Here is a 17,683-nt window from a genome sequence, read left to right on the forward strand (position 1 = left end):
GGGGTGGTTGCCATGGACACCAGCTCAGGCCTGGAGCCAGAGTCCGTTGCCATGGCAACCATTTGCAGTCCCATCCCCAGGCTCATGGGATCCCAGAGCCACAGAATTGGCTGAGTTGGGAGGGAGCCATGGGGATCCTCCAGTCCAACTGCTGGCCCTGCGCAGGACACCCCAACAATCCCAGCCTGGGCCTGGCAGCGCTGGCCAAACGCTGCTGGAGCTCAGCCAGCCCTGGAGCTGGGAGCCTTCCCTGGGGAGCCTGTTCAGTGCCCCAGCAGCCTCGCGGGAAAAACCTTTTCCTCACATCCAGCCTAAACCTGCCCGCCTCAGCTCCAGCCGCTCCCTCCACTCCTGTCCCTGGGCACCAGAGGGAAGAGGTTCCCGCAGCCCCCAGCCAGGGACCCGCTCCCAAGGCTGCTGCCATGGCAACCAGGCCTGGCACCAGCTGGGATGCTCGGTTTCCACGGGCTGGGCTTCAGGAATGGCATTCCCCAATTTCCTGCTCCTGCTGAAACCGCGCTGCCGCTCGCTTCCCTCCCACCTGCCATGGAAAGCACAAAAGGCAAAGATCCCGGGCTGGGATAAGAACAATTTATTTGGAACAGCAATGGGATAAGGAACAAATGGAAACAGAAACAATGTGGATAACAGAAGGGATAAGACAAACTATTCATAGGGAAAACTAAAATGCGACTGACTGGCTCTTCCTGGCCACGTGTTTCCTCCTGCCAAGAAAGGACACTCTTCTCCTCTGGCGAGAGAGAGGTAGTCCTTTTCCCACCCCTGGCAATGACCTGAGATGGGATTGAATATGACAGGGCCATGGTCAGACTCTCATGTTCTTTGATCTCTCATCATGTCATTGCCATGGGCAGGAAAAGGTACAGGTGTCTTCCCAGCATGGATCCCAGGGAACATGGATCACCAGTTCTCTTCCCAATGTGGATTCTCCAAGGGGGGATGAAGCTGCAGCTGTGGAGAAAGCTCTTCCTGCACTTGGGGCACTCGCAGGGCTTCCCTTACTGGTGCCTCCGTTGGTGTCTGGTCAAGTGAGAGCTCTGGGTGAAGCTCTTCCCACACTGGGGACACCCGTAGGGTCTCTCCCCAGTGTGGATACGTTTGTGTGTATTGAGGTCGGACCTGTTTCTGAAGCTCTTCCCACATTCCCCACACTCATAGGGCCTCTCCCCAGTGTGGATGCGCCAGTGCCTGATGAGGGCAGAGTTTCGCTTGAAGCCCTCCCCACAGTCAGGGCAGCGGAAGGGCCTCTCATCCGTGTGAATCCGCTGGTGCAGGAGGAGATTGGAGCTGCTCTGAAACCTCTTCCCACACTCGGGACACTCATAGGGCCTCTCCCCAGTGTGGATGCGCTGGTGGATGATGAGTTGGGAGCTGCAGCTGAAGCCCTTCCCACATTCCCCACACTCATAGGCCCATTCCCCAGTGTGGATCATCTGGTGGCGGATCAGGCTGTTGCTCTGGCTGAAGCTCTTCCCACACTCCAAGCACTTGTAGGGCTTCTCCCCATCCCGAAGCTGCTCATGGACCACCAGCTCAGAGCCCTGGCTGGATCTCCGGCCGCCTTCCCGGCACAGGGTGGGTCTTTCCTCCTCAGAGCACCCTGGGATGGGTTTGGAGCCCCTCCTCCTGTGGGATCTCTGGGGATTTTCCTCCCCGTTGGATTCCTCCACTGTGGGGCTGCTCAGAACGGCCTTGTCCACGAGGTTGTGCCGCAGGGATTTGTACTCCCTGGTCTCCATTCTTAGCTTCTTGTCTGAGGGAGGAAGGACAAGGAGAGGATGGGATTTGCCTCCGTGCCAGAGGGAAGGGGGAGGAGATCCTCCCAGTGCGTCCCCGGCAGGACGGCGTCGGCAGCGGGGTTGTCCTGCAGCCGGGGGCCAGGCTGGGCTGGGAGATGGAGCAGGAGAGAGGGGGAAAGTGAGATCCTCCTCACTTGCTTGGGATTCCTGGGGCATCTTCCTCTTCCTTGCAGCCTTCTCATCCATCCAGCCAAGGTTTGGGATGGGGAAATCCTGGTTCGGGAGAGAACAAGGAATGAGCATCCTGAGTTTGAAGGTCCCTCTGTCCAAGTCCCTCTCTAGAAGTAACCAGGGCATCTGGGGTGTCTTGGTTTGAAAGGAAAGGTGTTTGCTAAGGAAAGCAGAAACCCCCATTGAAATTGATAAAAATGTAAGCAACAGCCCTCTCCAAATTATTATAATCTTGATATCAAAGTGATCTCAGATAAGCAATGAAGCAATAATCCCATAGAATTGTGTACATTACCTCTGAAGTTCCCGTGCTGTAGATGGGTCTGGTCTCTCCTCTGAGAATCCAGTGGACAAAGACTGCCTCTGGTGTTCTGATTCCCAGATTATATCCATGCAGGAATGCTTGGCTCCTCCTCCTGGGTGGAGCATCTCACAATGGAATGATGTCATTTTATCAGTCCTGCAGTGAGACTCAATGGCCCATTAACAGAAGATATCCCCCTGGAGGAAGGATGGGTGGTGGAAGAGATAAAGAACATTGCCTCACCTGGTTTTAACAGCTGGCCCATTAACAGAAGACATCCCCCAGTTATGAGGGATGGGTCATGGAGGAGATAATGAAAACTTCTGTACCAGGTTTTAACAAATGGTGATAGAATACATAATTTTGGTTACATCTTGCATTGCAACCCAGGACATGGGGTCCATAAAAATTGTACACCACTAAAATTTGGCCCTGAAAATGCTTTCCAGAAGTTCCCCATTTCTGTTCTCTCCCTTTTGGTGTTCAGGCTTTCACCCCTGTCCCAGCTTCTGGGGGTCACGCTTGTAATGGCGGTCCCCCATCTACTCGGTCCCTGACCTCTTCAGGCTGCTGTGAGTGCCAGGAATTTGAAAAGTTCCCCCCATTTCCATCTCCCCACTTAGGGATGCTTGGGGTTTTTTGGGTCCCATGGTCCCTGCTCCCCTTATTCCCTAGCTGGGGGTGCATTGGGTCCAAGGAGACACCCTGTCCCTCTCTATTTAATTGAGGGTCCCACAAATCATGGCGCTCCCCCTCTCTGGGATCCCCACTTTGGGGTCCTCGGGGACACATGGCTCTGCTCCTCCAGGCTGCCTCTGCCAGCAGCTGCCACTGGGAACCCTAAATGTCTCCCCAAAGGGCATTTTTTTCTCAGCTTTGGAGTTCTTTATTCTCCAATCATCACCCCCAAAAAACCCAACCCAGGAACCACCCAGGATACCTGGGCCGAGCTCCCCCTCCCTGGTCACCTGTGGGATAGAGGGGTGTTGATCCCATGGATGGGGGGGCTGTGAATTCAGGGAGTGAATCCCAGCTTGACTGGGATATACTGGACCTGAGATCATACTGGGATAACAAGCACCTAACTGGGATTACTAGGAGTGTCTGGGAATGGCTATGGACATGCTGAGGGCAGCTGGGATATACTGGGAGTGTCTGTGATCATACTGGGGATGACTGAAAACACACTGGGAACAATGGGAACCATGCTGGGGACAACTGGGAACAACTGGGAGTGACAGGGTCTACACTGGGGGCAACTCCAGCTGGGCATGACTGGGACCATGCAGGGAGCAGCTGGGATCATCTGGGGAGCAACTGGGACTATACTGGGGCCAACTGGGTGCAACTGGAATCACACTGGGAGGAACAGGGAGCAACTGGAACCAACCTGAGGGTAACTGGCATCCTACTGGGATCACAGTGGGAGCAGTTGGACCATGCTGGGCAATACTGGGACCATACTGGCAGCAGCTGGGACTGCACTCATCGTGACTGGGAGTGGCTGAGAGCAACTGGGATCAGGCTGGAAACACCTGAGGAGTGATTGAGAGCAACTGGGATAGACTGGGAGAAACTGAAACCACAGTGCAGGTAAATGGGAGCAACTGGAACCACGCTGGATAATCCTGGGAGCAGCTGTGCCCATGCTGGGGTCATACTGGGATCCTACTGGAACTAGCTGGGATCATACTGGAAGTGACCACAAAGGTGCTGGCTGGGACTGGAACCATGCTGGAGGTGACTGGGAACAACTGGGCCCATCTTGGGAATGACAGGGAGTCACTCTGGCCATGACTGGAATCATACTGGGAGGGCCTGGGTGTGACTGGAACCATACTGGGGGTGGCTGGGTGCAACAGCTCATACTGGGGGTGACTGAGATTGTAGTGGGAGTGACTGGGATCATCCTGGAAGTGTTTTTCTGTAGATCTTCTGTGCTTCTGTTTTCTATTTCTTCTCCTTCTAATCCTATGTATCTGGAACATTTTTGGATAGATAACATCTTAAGGGTTAACACTTTTTAGGTTAAATGAGCTAAGTTTGCAAAGTTAATGCTATGGTAAGAGTTTTATGTTCAGTTGGATGTTGTATTAAACCCTTTGCCAAAATTTCTCGACTGTCTATATTTTGCCAGTAGAATTTTGTGTCATTTTGACCTCTTAGCTCAGTTGGTCAGAGCATGGTGCTAGCATCACCGAGTTTGTGGGTTCAGTCCTTGTGTGGGCCATTATATTAAGAGCTGGACTTGATGGTCCTTGTGGGTCCCTTCCTACCAAGAATATTCTTTGCATCTGTCCGTGTTGAGATGATCTGGTTGTTGTTTCTCCTGTGCACCAAACTCAAGCACAGGAACCTTTGGTTACCACCAGCATTGAAGTGTTCTGGGGTGTTACAGCCCTGCAGGCTCACAGTGGCCTCTTGTTTCCATAAGGCCCCAGAGTGTCCCACTGGTCCCTTGGTTCCATGGGCCCAAGAGTGCCACAACGATCCCCTTGGTTCCACAACTTCCCATGGTGTCACACTGGCCCCTTGGTTCCATAAGGATCTGGAGTGTCACACAGGTTTATGGCATTTGTCCTTGCTGCCCCTCACATCCCACTGCCCCACAAAGAGCCTTGAGCCACCCGTGAGGGACAGGCCCTGCTGGGCCAGGCCTGGGCTCAGGACTTGGCCTTTCTGCTTCCTCCAACCCAGCCAGGGCTTGCTCAGCATTGCAGTTCCCTGCTCAGAGCCTTTGGCTCCCGGCAATCCTGGCCTCCAGGATCTGCTCTCACCAGTCCCTGGGGAGCCTTTGGCAGTCGCTGCCCTCAGTGGGGCTGATTGAAGCTCCAAGGGACTTGGAGTTTTGCTTCTGACTCCTTGAGCAGCTTCATCAGTCTGAATGAGGGACAAAGGAGGATCAGAGAAAGAAGGAACCACGAGGTCAAGCACTCCCTGAATTCACAGCTCTTCACCTGTGGGATCATCACCTCCCATCCCACAGGTGACCGGGGAGGGAGAGCTCGGCCCAGATATCCCGGGGGATCCTTCTTGGGTTGTGTTTTTTGGGGGGGGGATGTTTGGAGAATGAAGAACCCCAAAGATGAGTGGAAAATGCTCCTTGGAGGGATACTGGGGGGTCCCAGCATCCCTAAGTGGGGAGATGGAAACAGGGGGAACTTTTTTGATTCCTGGCACACCCAGCAGCCTGAAGAGCTCAAGGACCGAGCAGACAGGGGACCCAAAGTACAAGTATGACCCCCGGCAGCTGGGACAGGGAGGAACCCCTGAACACCAAAGGAGTGAGACCAGAGACGAGGAACTCATGGAAGGCATTTTCAGGGCTGCATCTTGGTTTTTGGGGGGTTCATATGGACTCCATGTCCTGGGTTGCAATGCAAGATGTAACCAAAAGCATGTTTTCTATCACCATTTGTTAAAAACTGGTACAGCAGTTTTCATTATCTTTTCCATGACCCATCCCTCATAACTGGGGGATATCTTCTGTTAATGGGCCAGCTGTTAAAACCAGGTGGGGCAGTGTTCTTTATCTCTTCCACCACCCATCCTTCCTCCAGGGGGATATCTTCTGTTAATGGGCCATTGAGTCTCAGTGCAGGACTGATAAAATGACATCATCCCATTGTGAGATGCTCCACCCAGGGGGAGGAGCCAAGCATTCCTGCATGGATATAATCTGGGAATCAGAACACCAGAGGCAGTCTTTGTCCACTGGATTCTCAGAGGAGAGACCAGACCCATCTACAGCACCAGAACTTCAGAGGTAAGCTACAATCTTCTATGGGATCATTGCTTCAACAGAACCACATCAGTCACTCCAGGAGGACTGCAGCCACCATTTAATCAGACTGCTACCAGCACCCTGACCAACTGGATGTAAGGTTGTATTCTGACTCTGTTGGTGGGTTGTTTATTTGTTGTTGGGTTTTTTTTGTACTGCTGAATTTTCATTTTCCTTTCTTTAGAAAAAAAAATATTGTTCCTATTCCCAGATCATTACCTGAGAGCACTTTGATTTCAAGATTATAATAATTTGGAGGGGATGGGATGTTTACATTTTTATCAATTTAAATGGAGGTTTCTGCTTTCCTTAGCAAACACCTTTCCTTTCAAACCAAGGCACCGCAGATGCCCCAATGACTTCTAAATATGGACTTGGTAATAAGTACCATCAGAGTCCATGTGCTCATTCCTTGTTTTCTCCTAAACCAGGATTTTCCAATCCCAAACTTTGGCTGGATGGAGAAGGAGGCTGTGAGGAAGAGGAAGATGCCCCAGGACACCCAGGCAGGTGAGGAGGAAGTCAGTGCCCCTTTCTCCATCTCTCCTGCTCCATCTCCCAGCCCAGCCTGGCCCCCGGCTGCAGGACAGCCCCGCTGCCGACGCCGTCCTGCCGGGGACGCACTGGGGGGATCTCCTTCCCCTTCCCTCTGGCACGGAGGCAAATCCCATCCTCTCCTTGTCCTTCCTCCCCCAGACAAGGAGCTGAGGATGGAGACCAGGGAGGACAAATCCCCGCAGCAGAACCTCGTGAAAGAGGCCATTGTGAGCAGCTCCACAGTGGAGGAATCCAACAGGGAGGAAAATCCCCAGAGATCCCGCAGGAGGAGGGGCTCCAAACCCATCCCAGGGTGCTCTGAGGAGGAAAGACCCACCCTGTGCCGGGAAGGCGGTCGGAGATGCAGCCGGGGCTCTGAGCTGGTGGTCCATGAGCAGCTTCAGGATGGGGAGAAGCGCTACAAGTGCTTGGAGTGTAGGAAGAGCTTCAGCCAGAGCAACAGCCTGATCCGCCACCAGATGATCCACACTGGGGAATGGGCCTACGAGTGTGGGGAATGTGGGAAGGGCTTCAGCTTCAAGTCCCAACTTGTCATCCACCAGCGCATCCACACTGGGGAGAGGCCCTACGAGTGTCCCGAGTGTGGGAAGAGGTTTCAGACCAGCTCCAATCTCCTCCTGCACCAGCGGATTCACACGGATGAGAGGCCCTTCCGCTGCCCTGACTGCGGGGAGGGCTTCAAGCGAAACTCCCACCTCATCACCCACCTGCGCATCCACACTGGGGAGAGGCCCTACAAGTGTGGGGAATGTGGGAAGAGCTTCATCCACAGATCCAACCTCAATACCCACAAACACATCCACACTGGGGAGAGGCCTTACAAGTGTCCCCAGTGTGGGAAGAGCTTCTCAGACAGGTCTAACTTTGGCAGACACCAATGGAGGCACCGGTAAGGGAAGCCCTGCAAGTGCCTCAAAATACAGGAAGAGCTTTGTGCACTTCTCCAGCTTCATCCACCCATGGAGAATCCACATTGGGAAGAGACCTGGTGATCCGTGTTCCCTGGGATCCATGCTGGGAAGACACCTGTACCTTTTCCTGCCCATGGCAATGTCATGATGTGGGGTCAAAGAATGTGAGACTGTGATCATGGTCCATTATATTCAATCCCATCTCAGGTCATTGCCAGGGGCAGGAAAAGGACTACCTCTCTCTCACCAGAGTAGAAGGGTGTCCTTTCTTGGCAGGAGGAAATACGTGGCCAGGAAGAGTCAGTCGGTGCTGTTTTAGTTTTCCCTATGAATAGTTTGTCTTATCCTTTCTGTTACCAAAATTGTTTCTGTTCCTGTTTTTGCCTTATCTCGTTGCTGTTCTCAATAAATTGTTCTTATCCCAGCCTGGGATCTTTGTCTTTTGTGCTTTCCATGGGAGATGGGAGGGAAGTGAGCAGCAGCACGGTTTCAGCAGGAGCAGGAAATTGGGGAATGCCATTCCTGAAGCTCAGCCCGTGGAAACCGAGCATCCCAGCTGGTGCCAGGCCTGGTTGCCATGGCAGCAGCCTTGGGAGCGGGTCCCTGGCTGGGGGCTGCGGGAACCTCTTCCCTCTGGTGCCCAGGGACAGGAGTAGAGGGAGCGGCTGGAGCTGAGGCGGGCAGGTTTAGGCTGGATGTGAGGAAAAGGTTTTTCCCGCGAGGCTGCTGGGGCACTGAATAGGCTCCCCAGGGAAGGCTCCCAGCTCCAGGGCTGGCTGAGCTCCAGCAGCGTTTGGCCAGCGCTGCCAGGCCCAGGCTGGGATTGTTGGGGTGTCCTGTGCAGGGCCAGCAGTTGGACTGGAGGATCCCCATGGCTCCCTCCCAACTCAGCCAATTCTGTGGCTCTGGGATCCCATGAGCCTGGGGATGGGACTGCAAATGGTTGCCATGGCAACGGACTCTGGCTCCAGGCCTGAGCTGGTGTCCATGGCAACCACCCCTGGCATGGGGTCTCCATGGAGCTGCCAAGGGACTGCCCATAGCAACAGGGGCTGTGATGGTTGTCATGTAAATAGCATAGCAACAGGGGACTGGTTATGGTTACCATGGAATCAGACCATAACAATGGGGCAGATGTTGCCATGGGAACAGACCATAGCAACAGGGAGACAGCTCTGGCCAGGAGCAGCTCCTGAGCACAGCCCAGCAGGGCTGGGGCCCTGCCAGGGCAGCTCAGGGACACAGAGAGCTGGCCCAGACAGAGCTGCCAGGGGCTCAGCACTGGCAGGGGCTGTGGGATGTGCCAGAGGGGGCTGTGTCCCAGCAGCACCTCTGTGGCTGTGTCCTGGAGCCCCAGAGCAGCTGTGATGTCAGAAAGGGGCTGTGTGACAGCTCTGAGTGGGTTGTGTGAGGTCACTGAGCAGCTACGGCATCATAGAGGGGACTGTGTGACATCATAGAGATGGCTGTGACATCATAGCATGGCTGTATGTCATCATAGACCTGGTTTTGAGGTCAAAGTATGTGCTGTGACATTACAGGGTATCTGTATGACATCACAGAGATGGTTGTATGACATCACTGATGGGGTTATGACATCACAGAGCTGGCTGTGACATCATAAAGGATGGTGTGAGACCATTGAGCAGAGACTGACATCATAGAGGGTGGCTCTGTGACATCACAGACCAGGATGTGACATCACAGAACAGACTGTGACATCACAGGTTGAATTTTTGACATCAGAGTCTTCTGTGACATCACAGTACAGCTGTATGACAACACATGATAACATCCCAGAGTTGGCTCACTTAACAGAGCACAAACTTAACAGGACTTCAGTTATACCTTAACCTTAACTGAAACCTCCAATGCCACAATTTAGCAAAACAACAGCATTTACTGTATTTAACCCAACTTGCAACCTATGACTAAGCAAATTAGCAGAGGAGTAATACTAAACAGTATTTGAATTAGCTTGTAATTTATATTAAACATAAGAATGGAGCACAAGAATAACACTAGGCAGCATTTAACTTAGCTTTTACCTCATGACTTACCCTCACCCACAGGCCTGCCTGACTCAGATCTCCAAGGCACTCCAACCCCTCCCAGAGCAGCATTTCTGCCACATTTGCCAGGGCACAGCACTGCTGTGTGCACACAGACACAAAGAGGCAGTGCAAGGCAGCTGTGAGAAATTCCCCTGCAGGGCAGGGAAATGCTCCCTGCTGATGCTTTGGCATCTCCCCAGCGGGCCAAGGGCTGAGCCTGGAGGAGTGGGGGGATCGGCCCAGGCTCCGTCCTTGTTCGGGGGTGCCCCGAGTGCAGCAAACGGGAGAGTTCCCGGCTCACAGAGGCCCCACTCCGAGGGAGGTGGCTGGCCCAGGAGAGCTGCAAGGGGCTCCTTTTGGAGCGCTGTTTGTAGGGCCCCAAGAGAGGGGCTTCAGGCACAGCAATGTTTCATCCTGGCCGCACTTGGCATCAACAGCTTTCTTTGCAAGGCTGAGAACAGGGATGTTGTGCCACGCAGGGAACAGGAACAGTTCCCAGGGCTGCTCCTGAAGCAAGCAGGAGCTGCTTGGGCAGCAGCAGTGCCTGGGAGCAGACAGTGTTTCTGATGAGCTGCAGAGGAGCTGAGCCCAGGGGCTGTTGGCCAAGGCCCAGGCCCAAGGAGCATTTCTCAGCTGGCAGGGCGGCCTGAGAAGGGGAGGGGGGAATGCACCAGCACAGGGCCCCATGGAACCAAGGGGCCATTGTGACACTGTGGGGCACCATGAAATAAACAAAGCATTGTGACTCTGTGAGGCCTCATCGAACCAGTGAGACCATTGTGGTCCCCACAGAACCAAGAGGACCATTGGGATCCTGTGGGGCCTCGTGAAACCAAGAGGCCTTTTTGACACTGCAGGACTGCATGGAACCAAAGGTCCAGGGTGACACTGTGGAACCACAGGAGACCTTTGTGACACTGCAAACCGCCAAGGTCCATTGTGACATTTCAGGCCTCATGGAACAGAGGAGTCATTGAGGGGCCTGTGGGACCACAGAGACCATTGTGACACTGCAGGGCCTCATGGAATCGCTGGGACCATTGTGACACTGCAGGGCCTGATGGATCCTGAGGCCATTGTGACACTGTGGTACTCCATGGAATCAAGAGTCCACTGTGACACTGCAGGTCTTCTTATAATCAGTGCTCCACTCTGACACTGCAGGATCCCATGGAATCACAGCACCATTATGACACTGCAGGGCCCCATGGAAGTAAGGGTCCATTGTGACTCTATGGGGCTTCATAAAATCAAGGGAACACAGAACAGGTCTGGCTGGTTTGGCCTCCCAGGGGCACCTGACTGGTCCAACTGACCCTGACATGTTGAGGGTCTCTTCTCATCTGCTATTAAAACACTAAATTCACTAAGGCATTGTGAATTCCTTCCTACAGGAAAAAACTGTCCTGCTTCTCCAGGCATCCATGGCCAAAATTTGGATTCCACCTCCAACATTCCAAATGACTGCTATATCCAAAGCCTGCTCCCAGACAAAATCTGCCATTACTGACAAGTTGGGCTGGCTTTGGCCTCCTGATGTCCAGCTCTCACCTGCTTTCCAAACCCTGTGCCTCTTTCCTTCCTATGGAAAAGAATTGTCCATCTCAGCCAGGTGCCCATGACAAAATAGGGATTCCAGATCCAGCTTTGCCTGTTGTGAGAGACTGGAGGAGAGACTGTTGTGAGAGACTGGAAGAGATTGTTGGCTGGAAACATTTTGTGTGGGGGGGAGGAAGGGTCAGGTCCAGCCTTGTCCTGCCCTGTAACCCCAGCACTGCACTGCCCTGGAACCCCAATCCCCCCAGAGCCTCTATCCCAGCCCTGCAGTGTCTGCCAGTCCCTGGCACACCAAAGGCAATGCTCCACACCCACCTCTGGAGCCCCCAGCCCAGCTCCTGAGTGACCAAATGATCAGAAATCCCACCTTCGGAAATGGCCCAGGAAAACCAAGGGGAACTTAAGGCTGAGCACAAGGCAAGCACACATCTTGACCCTACCTCCTCTTGAAATTTCTATCTGAATACTGCTGGAATCCAGGAGTTGGTAGCTGTGTGTGTGTTTCTCTGTATCTTCTTTGTCTTTCTTTTTGTGTCTTCTTCTATTTCTGTCCTCTTGCAAATTTGCATTCACTTAAAAATAAATAGGTTTATAGTTTGTGAAGTTGAATGCGCCAAGTTAATGCTTTGAGAAGTGTTTTTTGTTGATTGAATGTCATATTAAATAATTTGTCAAACTTTCTCAGAATTTCTAAAGTTACCAGTAAAGATTGTTTTCTGGTTTTGACCTCTTCAAGATCTCTTATCAGTATTTCTCCAGTGCATCCAACTCAGAGGACACAAACAATTGTAATTCCTTTTAAATGTCTCCTTGAGAGAGTTGTTTGGGGGATGAGGATCAGGGTTTGTCTGTCCTGCTTGGCACAGCCCAGGCAGGGCTTTCACAGCCCCATTCCACACTCCATTTCCCACCTGGAGCTGCTGGTGAGTTCTGCTTCCCCAGCCCCAGGGACGCTCTCCTTGTCTGCCCATTCCCCCACGGTCTCTGGGCAGGGATGGCCTCAGTGGGGGCTGCTGACATCCTCAGCAAGTTGGAGGCTGCTGCTGCTGCTGAGTTTTACTTCTCCAAAGGCTTGTTCAGCCTTCAGCTCTTCAGGTCAGGAATTCAGTGCCCCAGGGCTCACTCACATTCAGAACTCCTTAACAAGCCAAGTCTCTGGGAATAACTTGATTCAAGTTTTCACATCTGATGGGGGTTGCTGTGGCACCCAAACCCAGCAGTGGGGTCAGTGCAGTGTCCATGGCAACAGCCCCTTGCAATGGCCCAGTGCAGGGTGGAATTATAATCCACCCTCACAGCTGGCCCAGGGCAGCTCTGCAGTGCCCTTCCCCACAGCCTGTCTGCACAGAAACACTTCCAGGGCTCTCTGCATTTCCCTTCCCTCACTCTTGCCTCACTCACACACCTCCCAACAACCCACTTGGTGCTTTCAGCTGCAAGGAGTTCAAAGCTTGTCTGTCCTTCAGCAGCTGCTCTAATTCTGCCTTCAGACAACTCAGGGGTTGTGTTTATTGTAGAACTCCCTGTGTGTCTGAAACATTCCTTGTGTGGTTCTGCCTTGGGGAAGGGGAACCTCCTTGGTGGCACCTTGGCCTTGGCACACACTTGAGGAGGGTGTCTGTTTTCCGTGGGGAAACTCAGCAGTTTTAGGTTGCTAAAATCAAAGAAGGAAAACCCCTCTTTGCCTGAGTGCAGCCAGTTCTGTGAGCAAAGCAGGTCCCAGGGGAGTGAGGAGAGACAGGATGGGGCTGGGGAATGTGGAGCAAGGTTGTCCCCACTGGGTCAGACCTCAAGGCACAGCTTCTCTGACCTGGTCAGACCTCCTTAGGAGAGACCCTGGATCAATATCCATCACTGAATGCTGCAATCACCTCTGCTCTAAAGAGAACAGTAAAAAAAGAAGACACCTTTTAAAATAGGAACAGATATTTCTTAGAAGCTCTTTGAACTATTTCTCCAGAACTATTGTAGGAAACTTTCCCAAGAACTGCACCAGACCAGAGGGAAATCAAGGCACAGCCATGGTTTGTTAGGATTTGCTTGATCCTAATGAGCCCCATGGTACATTTGGAGCTGAGCCCTTGAACCTCAGGACCTGAGGAGAGACTGCACAAACCTTTCCAGGAGTCCAAGTCAGAGGAAAAACCCAAAGTGTCTCCAAGCATTAGTGGGTGCCACTGAGGTCCATCCCCAACACAGGCTCCTCATGGACTCCTTGGAGGAGAGGACGAAAGAATTGCACAAAAACCTCCCAGAGACTCAGTGTGGAAAAGAAAATCCAAAGTAGCTGAAAAAGCCCTGAGTATCTCAAAGTATTGATGAGCCCCACTGAGTGTCAATGCAAAGCTCCCAAGGGACTCATTAAAGCAGATAATTGGGGCCATGATTGCACAAACTTCTCAGAGACTCAGGGTGGGAAGGAAAAAGGAAAGTGCCTTAAGAACCTGAAGTACCTTGAAGCATTAATGAGCCCCACTGAGTGTTGTTACTGACAAAGGCTCTCAAGGGACTAATTACAGCAGATAATTGGAGGCCAGGATTGCACAAAGCTCTCAGAGACTCCAAAGCAAAAGCCAAAGTCCTTTGAAAAAGCTGCAGTCCCTGGGAGCATGAAGGAGCCCCCAGGGCCATTCCTGAGCAAGGCTCCCCAGGGACTCCTTCCAGCAGATCCCTGAGGCCACTGGCATGTGGGCTAGGGGGGATGCTGAGGGCAGGCCAAGGGGGTGACAGTGGCCAGCCTTGCTGGGGCTGTGCCAGGAGGCCCCAGGGCCTCAGGACAAGGTGTCTCCTCACAGCCCTTGCTGGCACAGCATTGGCTGCTGTGGCCCAGGGCACCAAGCCTTGGCTTCTCTTTGTCCCCAGCTGTCATCAGTGCCTCCAGTTCTCTGCTCTGCCTGGGGCCTGGGGACACTTTCTCAGTCATGTCCCTCAGTGGGACCCATTAAAAGTGAAAGAAACTTTGGAGTTGGATTCTGACTTGGAGTTCTTGAGAGGTTTCTTCCCCTCCCTGTCAGGGACTGATGTTCAGGGCCCCAGCACAAAGCCCCAAGAGGCTCATTAAAGTCCTGCTGCTGTGTCTGTGCTGCTGAGCTGGGCCGGGCTCCTGGCACAGAGGCAGCTCCTGGAAACCAAGAAGAGCTTCAAAAGCACATTTCTCTTGCTGAGCAGCTCTTCTGCCAGCCCAGCAGGGCTGGGGCACTGCCTGCAGCCACCCTGGGCACAGCCCAGAGGCACAGAGAGCTTCAATCAGTCAGGGCTGGGAAGGGGCTGAGAAGTGCCTGGGGCAGAATCCCTGCCAGCCCTTGGCACAGGAAGCCTCTGGCTGCAGGACAATGCAGCTGCAGCTCCTGGAGGCATCTCCTCAAGCTGGAACATGCCAGTGCCTACAGACTCTGTGAGTACATTCTCTGCCTGTCCCTTGTGCAGAGCAGCCAGGGGTGCCCAGGGCTGTCCTGCAGAGCAGGGTCCTGCAGCCCAGGGCGCTGTGCTGGGGCAGGGACTCTGCTGCCTGCCAGGGACAGCTCTCAGCCGGCCCGGGGAGCTGCTCCCAGCGCTGGGGAGAAGCTGTGGGGGGAAGGAGCCACCCTGAGCAGGGCAGGGGCTGCTGCTGAGAGGGGCTGTGTGGGGCAGGGCTGCTCCCAGCTCCAGACCTGCCTGGGCACAGCTCCAGAGGACACTTCCCAAAAGAAGGTGAGACTGGGATTGCTGTAAAGATCAGGAGCTTTCCTGAGACTATTTTCAATTTCTTTCTTTAAGCAGGGTGGGAAAGTTGTGATGATGACAAAAAGATTTTTGCTTTTTATATATGTTTAATAATTTTTTAGATCTGTAAACTATTATTATATATTACAAAATTATAATCCTTAATTAACTCAAACTATTACTATATACTTATATAATTATTATCATTAATTAACTCTGTTTCCTAAACTTTCTCTTAGATTTTAGAACAATAAACTCATCTTCTAATTAGATTTCTGAAATACCATATTGTCTTATCATCAGGGAGAGGAGCTACAAGAAGAGCATTTTGTTTTGTAACCAGAATGTGAGCAGTCATAACAAAAAGTGGGGCAAAGAAACCCTTGGACCTACTCTAATGGGTTGACTCAGGGGTGTGTAACTGGGGCAGCTGAATCTCCTATTGAATGTTTCTGTTAAATATCCTAATTAATCAACCTTAATAAATTGCTGAAATAAGGGGCCAGGTGTGCCCCATCCCCACTGGGACACCTGGAAGCTTCCAAAAAAGGTCTGGTTTTTACTTTACTGTTCTAACACTGTTGCAAAGGTTTGGGGTTTTTTTCTCTTTTGATTATAGACAACAAAGGGGATGAGAGAAGCAGAAGAGGAATTGTAATCCCAGAATCACAGAACATTCTGAGTTGAAAGGGACACACCAGGAACAGCAAAGTAATGTTGGAACATTTACAGAGATGCCAGAATTGTAAGTTTGGGTGCTCAGTCTCTCTGCTGGGAGCCTCCTAAACAGCCTAAATGCACTGCTCTGATATTGTCATTGGTATCTGGGGCTCTCAGGGAGGCTCTGGCATCTGCAGCAGCTGAGTCAGGCCCTGCCCTTGGGATTGCTGCCAGGCAGGTGTGTCCATGGGAATGGGGTGTCCCAGCTTCCCTGTGACCTGTGGGGCTGTGGGCAAAGCAGTCCATGGCAAAGGGGAATGAGCTGAGCCCCCTCCCTGAGATCCCATCATGGGCACTCCTGGGGATCTCCTTGCTGTGTCCTTCCAAGCTCTGAGCTGCCCTCCTGGCTGCAAATCTGTGCCAGAGCCTCTCAGAGTTCCCTGAATGTCCCACGGGGAAGGGCAGAGATGCCACAGCTGAGGAAATGCTGTTGGCTCTGCCAAGGGAGCCGTGAGTGTCCTTGGCAGAGGGGGGTGCTGAGACCTTGCCCAGAGACCTTTAGAGAGGGTGAGACATTCAGGGATCCCTCTGCTCTGGGCAGGGCCTGGTTTATGCCAGGGTGACACAGGAGTGTGATTGTGCTCTGATTCCAGCCAAAGGTGCAAACCCAGGGCAGTTGGGAACAAGCCCATCCAGCCCCTCACCTTCCCTAAGCCACAGGGAATCCGTTGCCTCTCACATCTCTCAGTGGGAAATTCTGAGTGCAGCAGAAATGCTGGGGATTTCTGACCTCAGAGAACCAGGAATGATTTGTGGGCAGGAAAAGAATGCCTAAAATTTCTTCCTGCACTCAATGTCTTTTAGAATTGGGAGTAAATATGGCAACAAGCCCTTCTGCATTAGGAGTGATTCCCCTGACAAATCCTGAATATCCAGCCTTTTCCCTCTCCTGCATGGCCACAAACCCAGGGCAGCAGGTCAGGGATGGCTCCTGGAGAGTCCCCAGGCACAGGCCTGGCTGCTCCTGGCACACTCAGACAGCACAGCTGGAGCACAGTCAGGGACCTGGGTGAAGTTTTCCCAGAGCAGGAACAAGGGTGGGTGATCCCAGCCTCTCCTGATTTGTCACTGCTCTTTTTCTTCATGAACAGGTCCCCATGTGCAGCCACAGCAAATGTCCAACAGCAGCTCCATCAGCCACTTCCTCCTGCTGGCATTGGCAGACACGCGGCAGCTGCAGCTCCTGCACTTCTGCCTCTTCCTGGGCATCTCCCTGGCTGCCCTCCTGGGCAACGGCCTCATCATCAGCGCCGTAGCCTGCAGCCACCACCTGCACAGCCCCATGTTCTTCTTCCTGCTCAACCTGGCCCTCACTGACCTGGGCTCCATCTGCACCACTGTGCCCAAAGCCATGCACAATTCCCTCTGGGACACCAGACACATCTCCTACACAGGATGTACTGCACAAGTCTTTTTTTGTTTTCTATGCCACAACAGAGTATTTTCTCCTGACCATCATGTGCTACGACCGCTACGTGTCCATCTGCAAACCCCTGCACTACGGGACCCTCCTGGGCAGCAGAGCTTGTGCCCACATGGCAGCAGCTGCCTGGGCCAGTGCCTTTCTCTATTCACTGCTGCACACAGCCAATACATTTTCCCTGCCTCTGTGCCAGGGCAATGCCCTGGGGCAGTTCTTCTGTGAAATCCCACACATCCTCAAACTCTCCTGCGCCAAATCCTACCTCAGGGAACTTGGGCTCATTGCAATCAGTGTCTGTTTGTTATTTGGCTGTTTTCTGTTCATGGTTTTCTCCTATGTGCAGATCTTCAGGGCTGTGCTGAGGATCCCCTCTGAGCAGGGACGGCACAAAGCCTTTTCCACCTGCCTCCCTCACCTGGCTGTGGTCTCCCTGTTCATCAGCACTGGCACATTTGCTCACCTGAAGCCCCCCTCGATCTCCTCCCCATCCCTGGATCTGGCACTGTCAGTTCTGTACTCAGTGGTGCCTCCAGCCCTGAACCCCCTCATCTACAGCCTGAGGAACCAGGAGCTCAAGGCTGCAGTGTGGACACTGATGACTGGATGGTTTAAAAAAACATTAAACTGCTGGCCAATTTCTGTAAATCACTTGTAATAAGAGTCATCTTTGATACTTCTT

General features: G+C 52.8%; 4 protein-coding genes across 4 annotated transcripts in view; 3 read left to right on the plus strand and 1 right to left on the minus strand.

Moving 5' to 3' along the window:
• Positions 1 to 1,019: 1,019 nt before the first annotated feature.
• LOC147646403 (uncharacterized) lies at positions 1,020 to 9,601 on the minus strand. The gene is made up of 3 exons (XM_086873460.1): positions 9,597 to 9,601; positions 1,955 to 2,033; positions 1,020 to 1,766 (listed from the first exon to the last, which is right to left on the minus strand). The coding sequence occupies exons 1-3, from the start codon at positions 9,599 to 9,601 to the stop codon at positions 1,020 to 1,022; spliced, it is 831 nt and encodes a 276-aa protein (XP_086729586.1).
• A 5,776-nt stretch (positions 9,602 to 15,377) lies between these two features.
• Positions 15,378 to 17,683, plus strand: part of LOC147646404 (olfactory receptor 14I1-like) — a 186,438-nt gene continuing 184,132 nt past the window's right edge. The window contains exon 1 of the mRNA XM_086873493.1: positions 15,378 to 15,411. The gene's annotated coding sequence lies outside the window, so the exon portion shown is untranslated. The remainder of the gene's footprint in view (positions 15,412 to 17,683) is intronic.
• The window catches only part of LOC147646405 (olfactory receptor 14I1-like), a 142,156-nt gene continuing 139,855 nt past the window's right edge, over positions 15,383 to 17,683 (plus strand). The window contains exon 1 of the mRNA XM_086873490.1: positions 15,383 to 15,606. The gene's annotated coding sequence lies outside the window, so the exon portion shown is untranslated. The remainder of the gene's footprint in view (positions 15,607 to 17,683) is intronic.
• On the plus strand, positions 17,018 to 17,659 carry LOC147646406 (olfactory receptor 14J1-like). The gene has a single exon (XM_086873461.1). It carries the CDS (start codon positions 17,039 to 17,041, stop codon positions 17,657 to 17,659), a length of 621 nt encoding a protein of 206 aa, XP_086729587.1. The 5' UTR covers positions 17,018 to 17,038.

This window comes from Cyanistes caeruleus, unplaced genomic scaffold (genome assembly GCF_971803275.1).
Source record: "Cyanistes caeruleus unplaced genomic scaffold, bCyaCae1.hap1.1 HAP1_SCAFFOLD_99, whole genome shotgun sequence".
NCBI classification, from domain to species: domain Eukaryota; kingdom Metazoa; phylum Chordata; class Aves; order Passeriformes; family Paridae; genus Cyanistes; species Cyanistes caeruleus.

Excerpts from the sequence above, each read along its gene's own strand:
- LOC147646403 (XM_086873460.1), bottom strand. Across the intron at positions 1,767-1,954 it reads GCCCCAGGAATCCCAAGCAA|CTAAGAATGGAGACCAGGGA; the intron begins GTGAGGAGGATC and ends TCAGACAAGAAG.
- LOC147646406 (XM_086873461.1), top strand. The coding sequence starts at position 17,039 with ATGTGCTACGACCGCTACGTGTCCATCTGCAAACCCCTGCACTACGGG.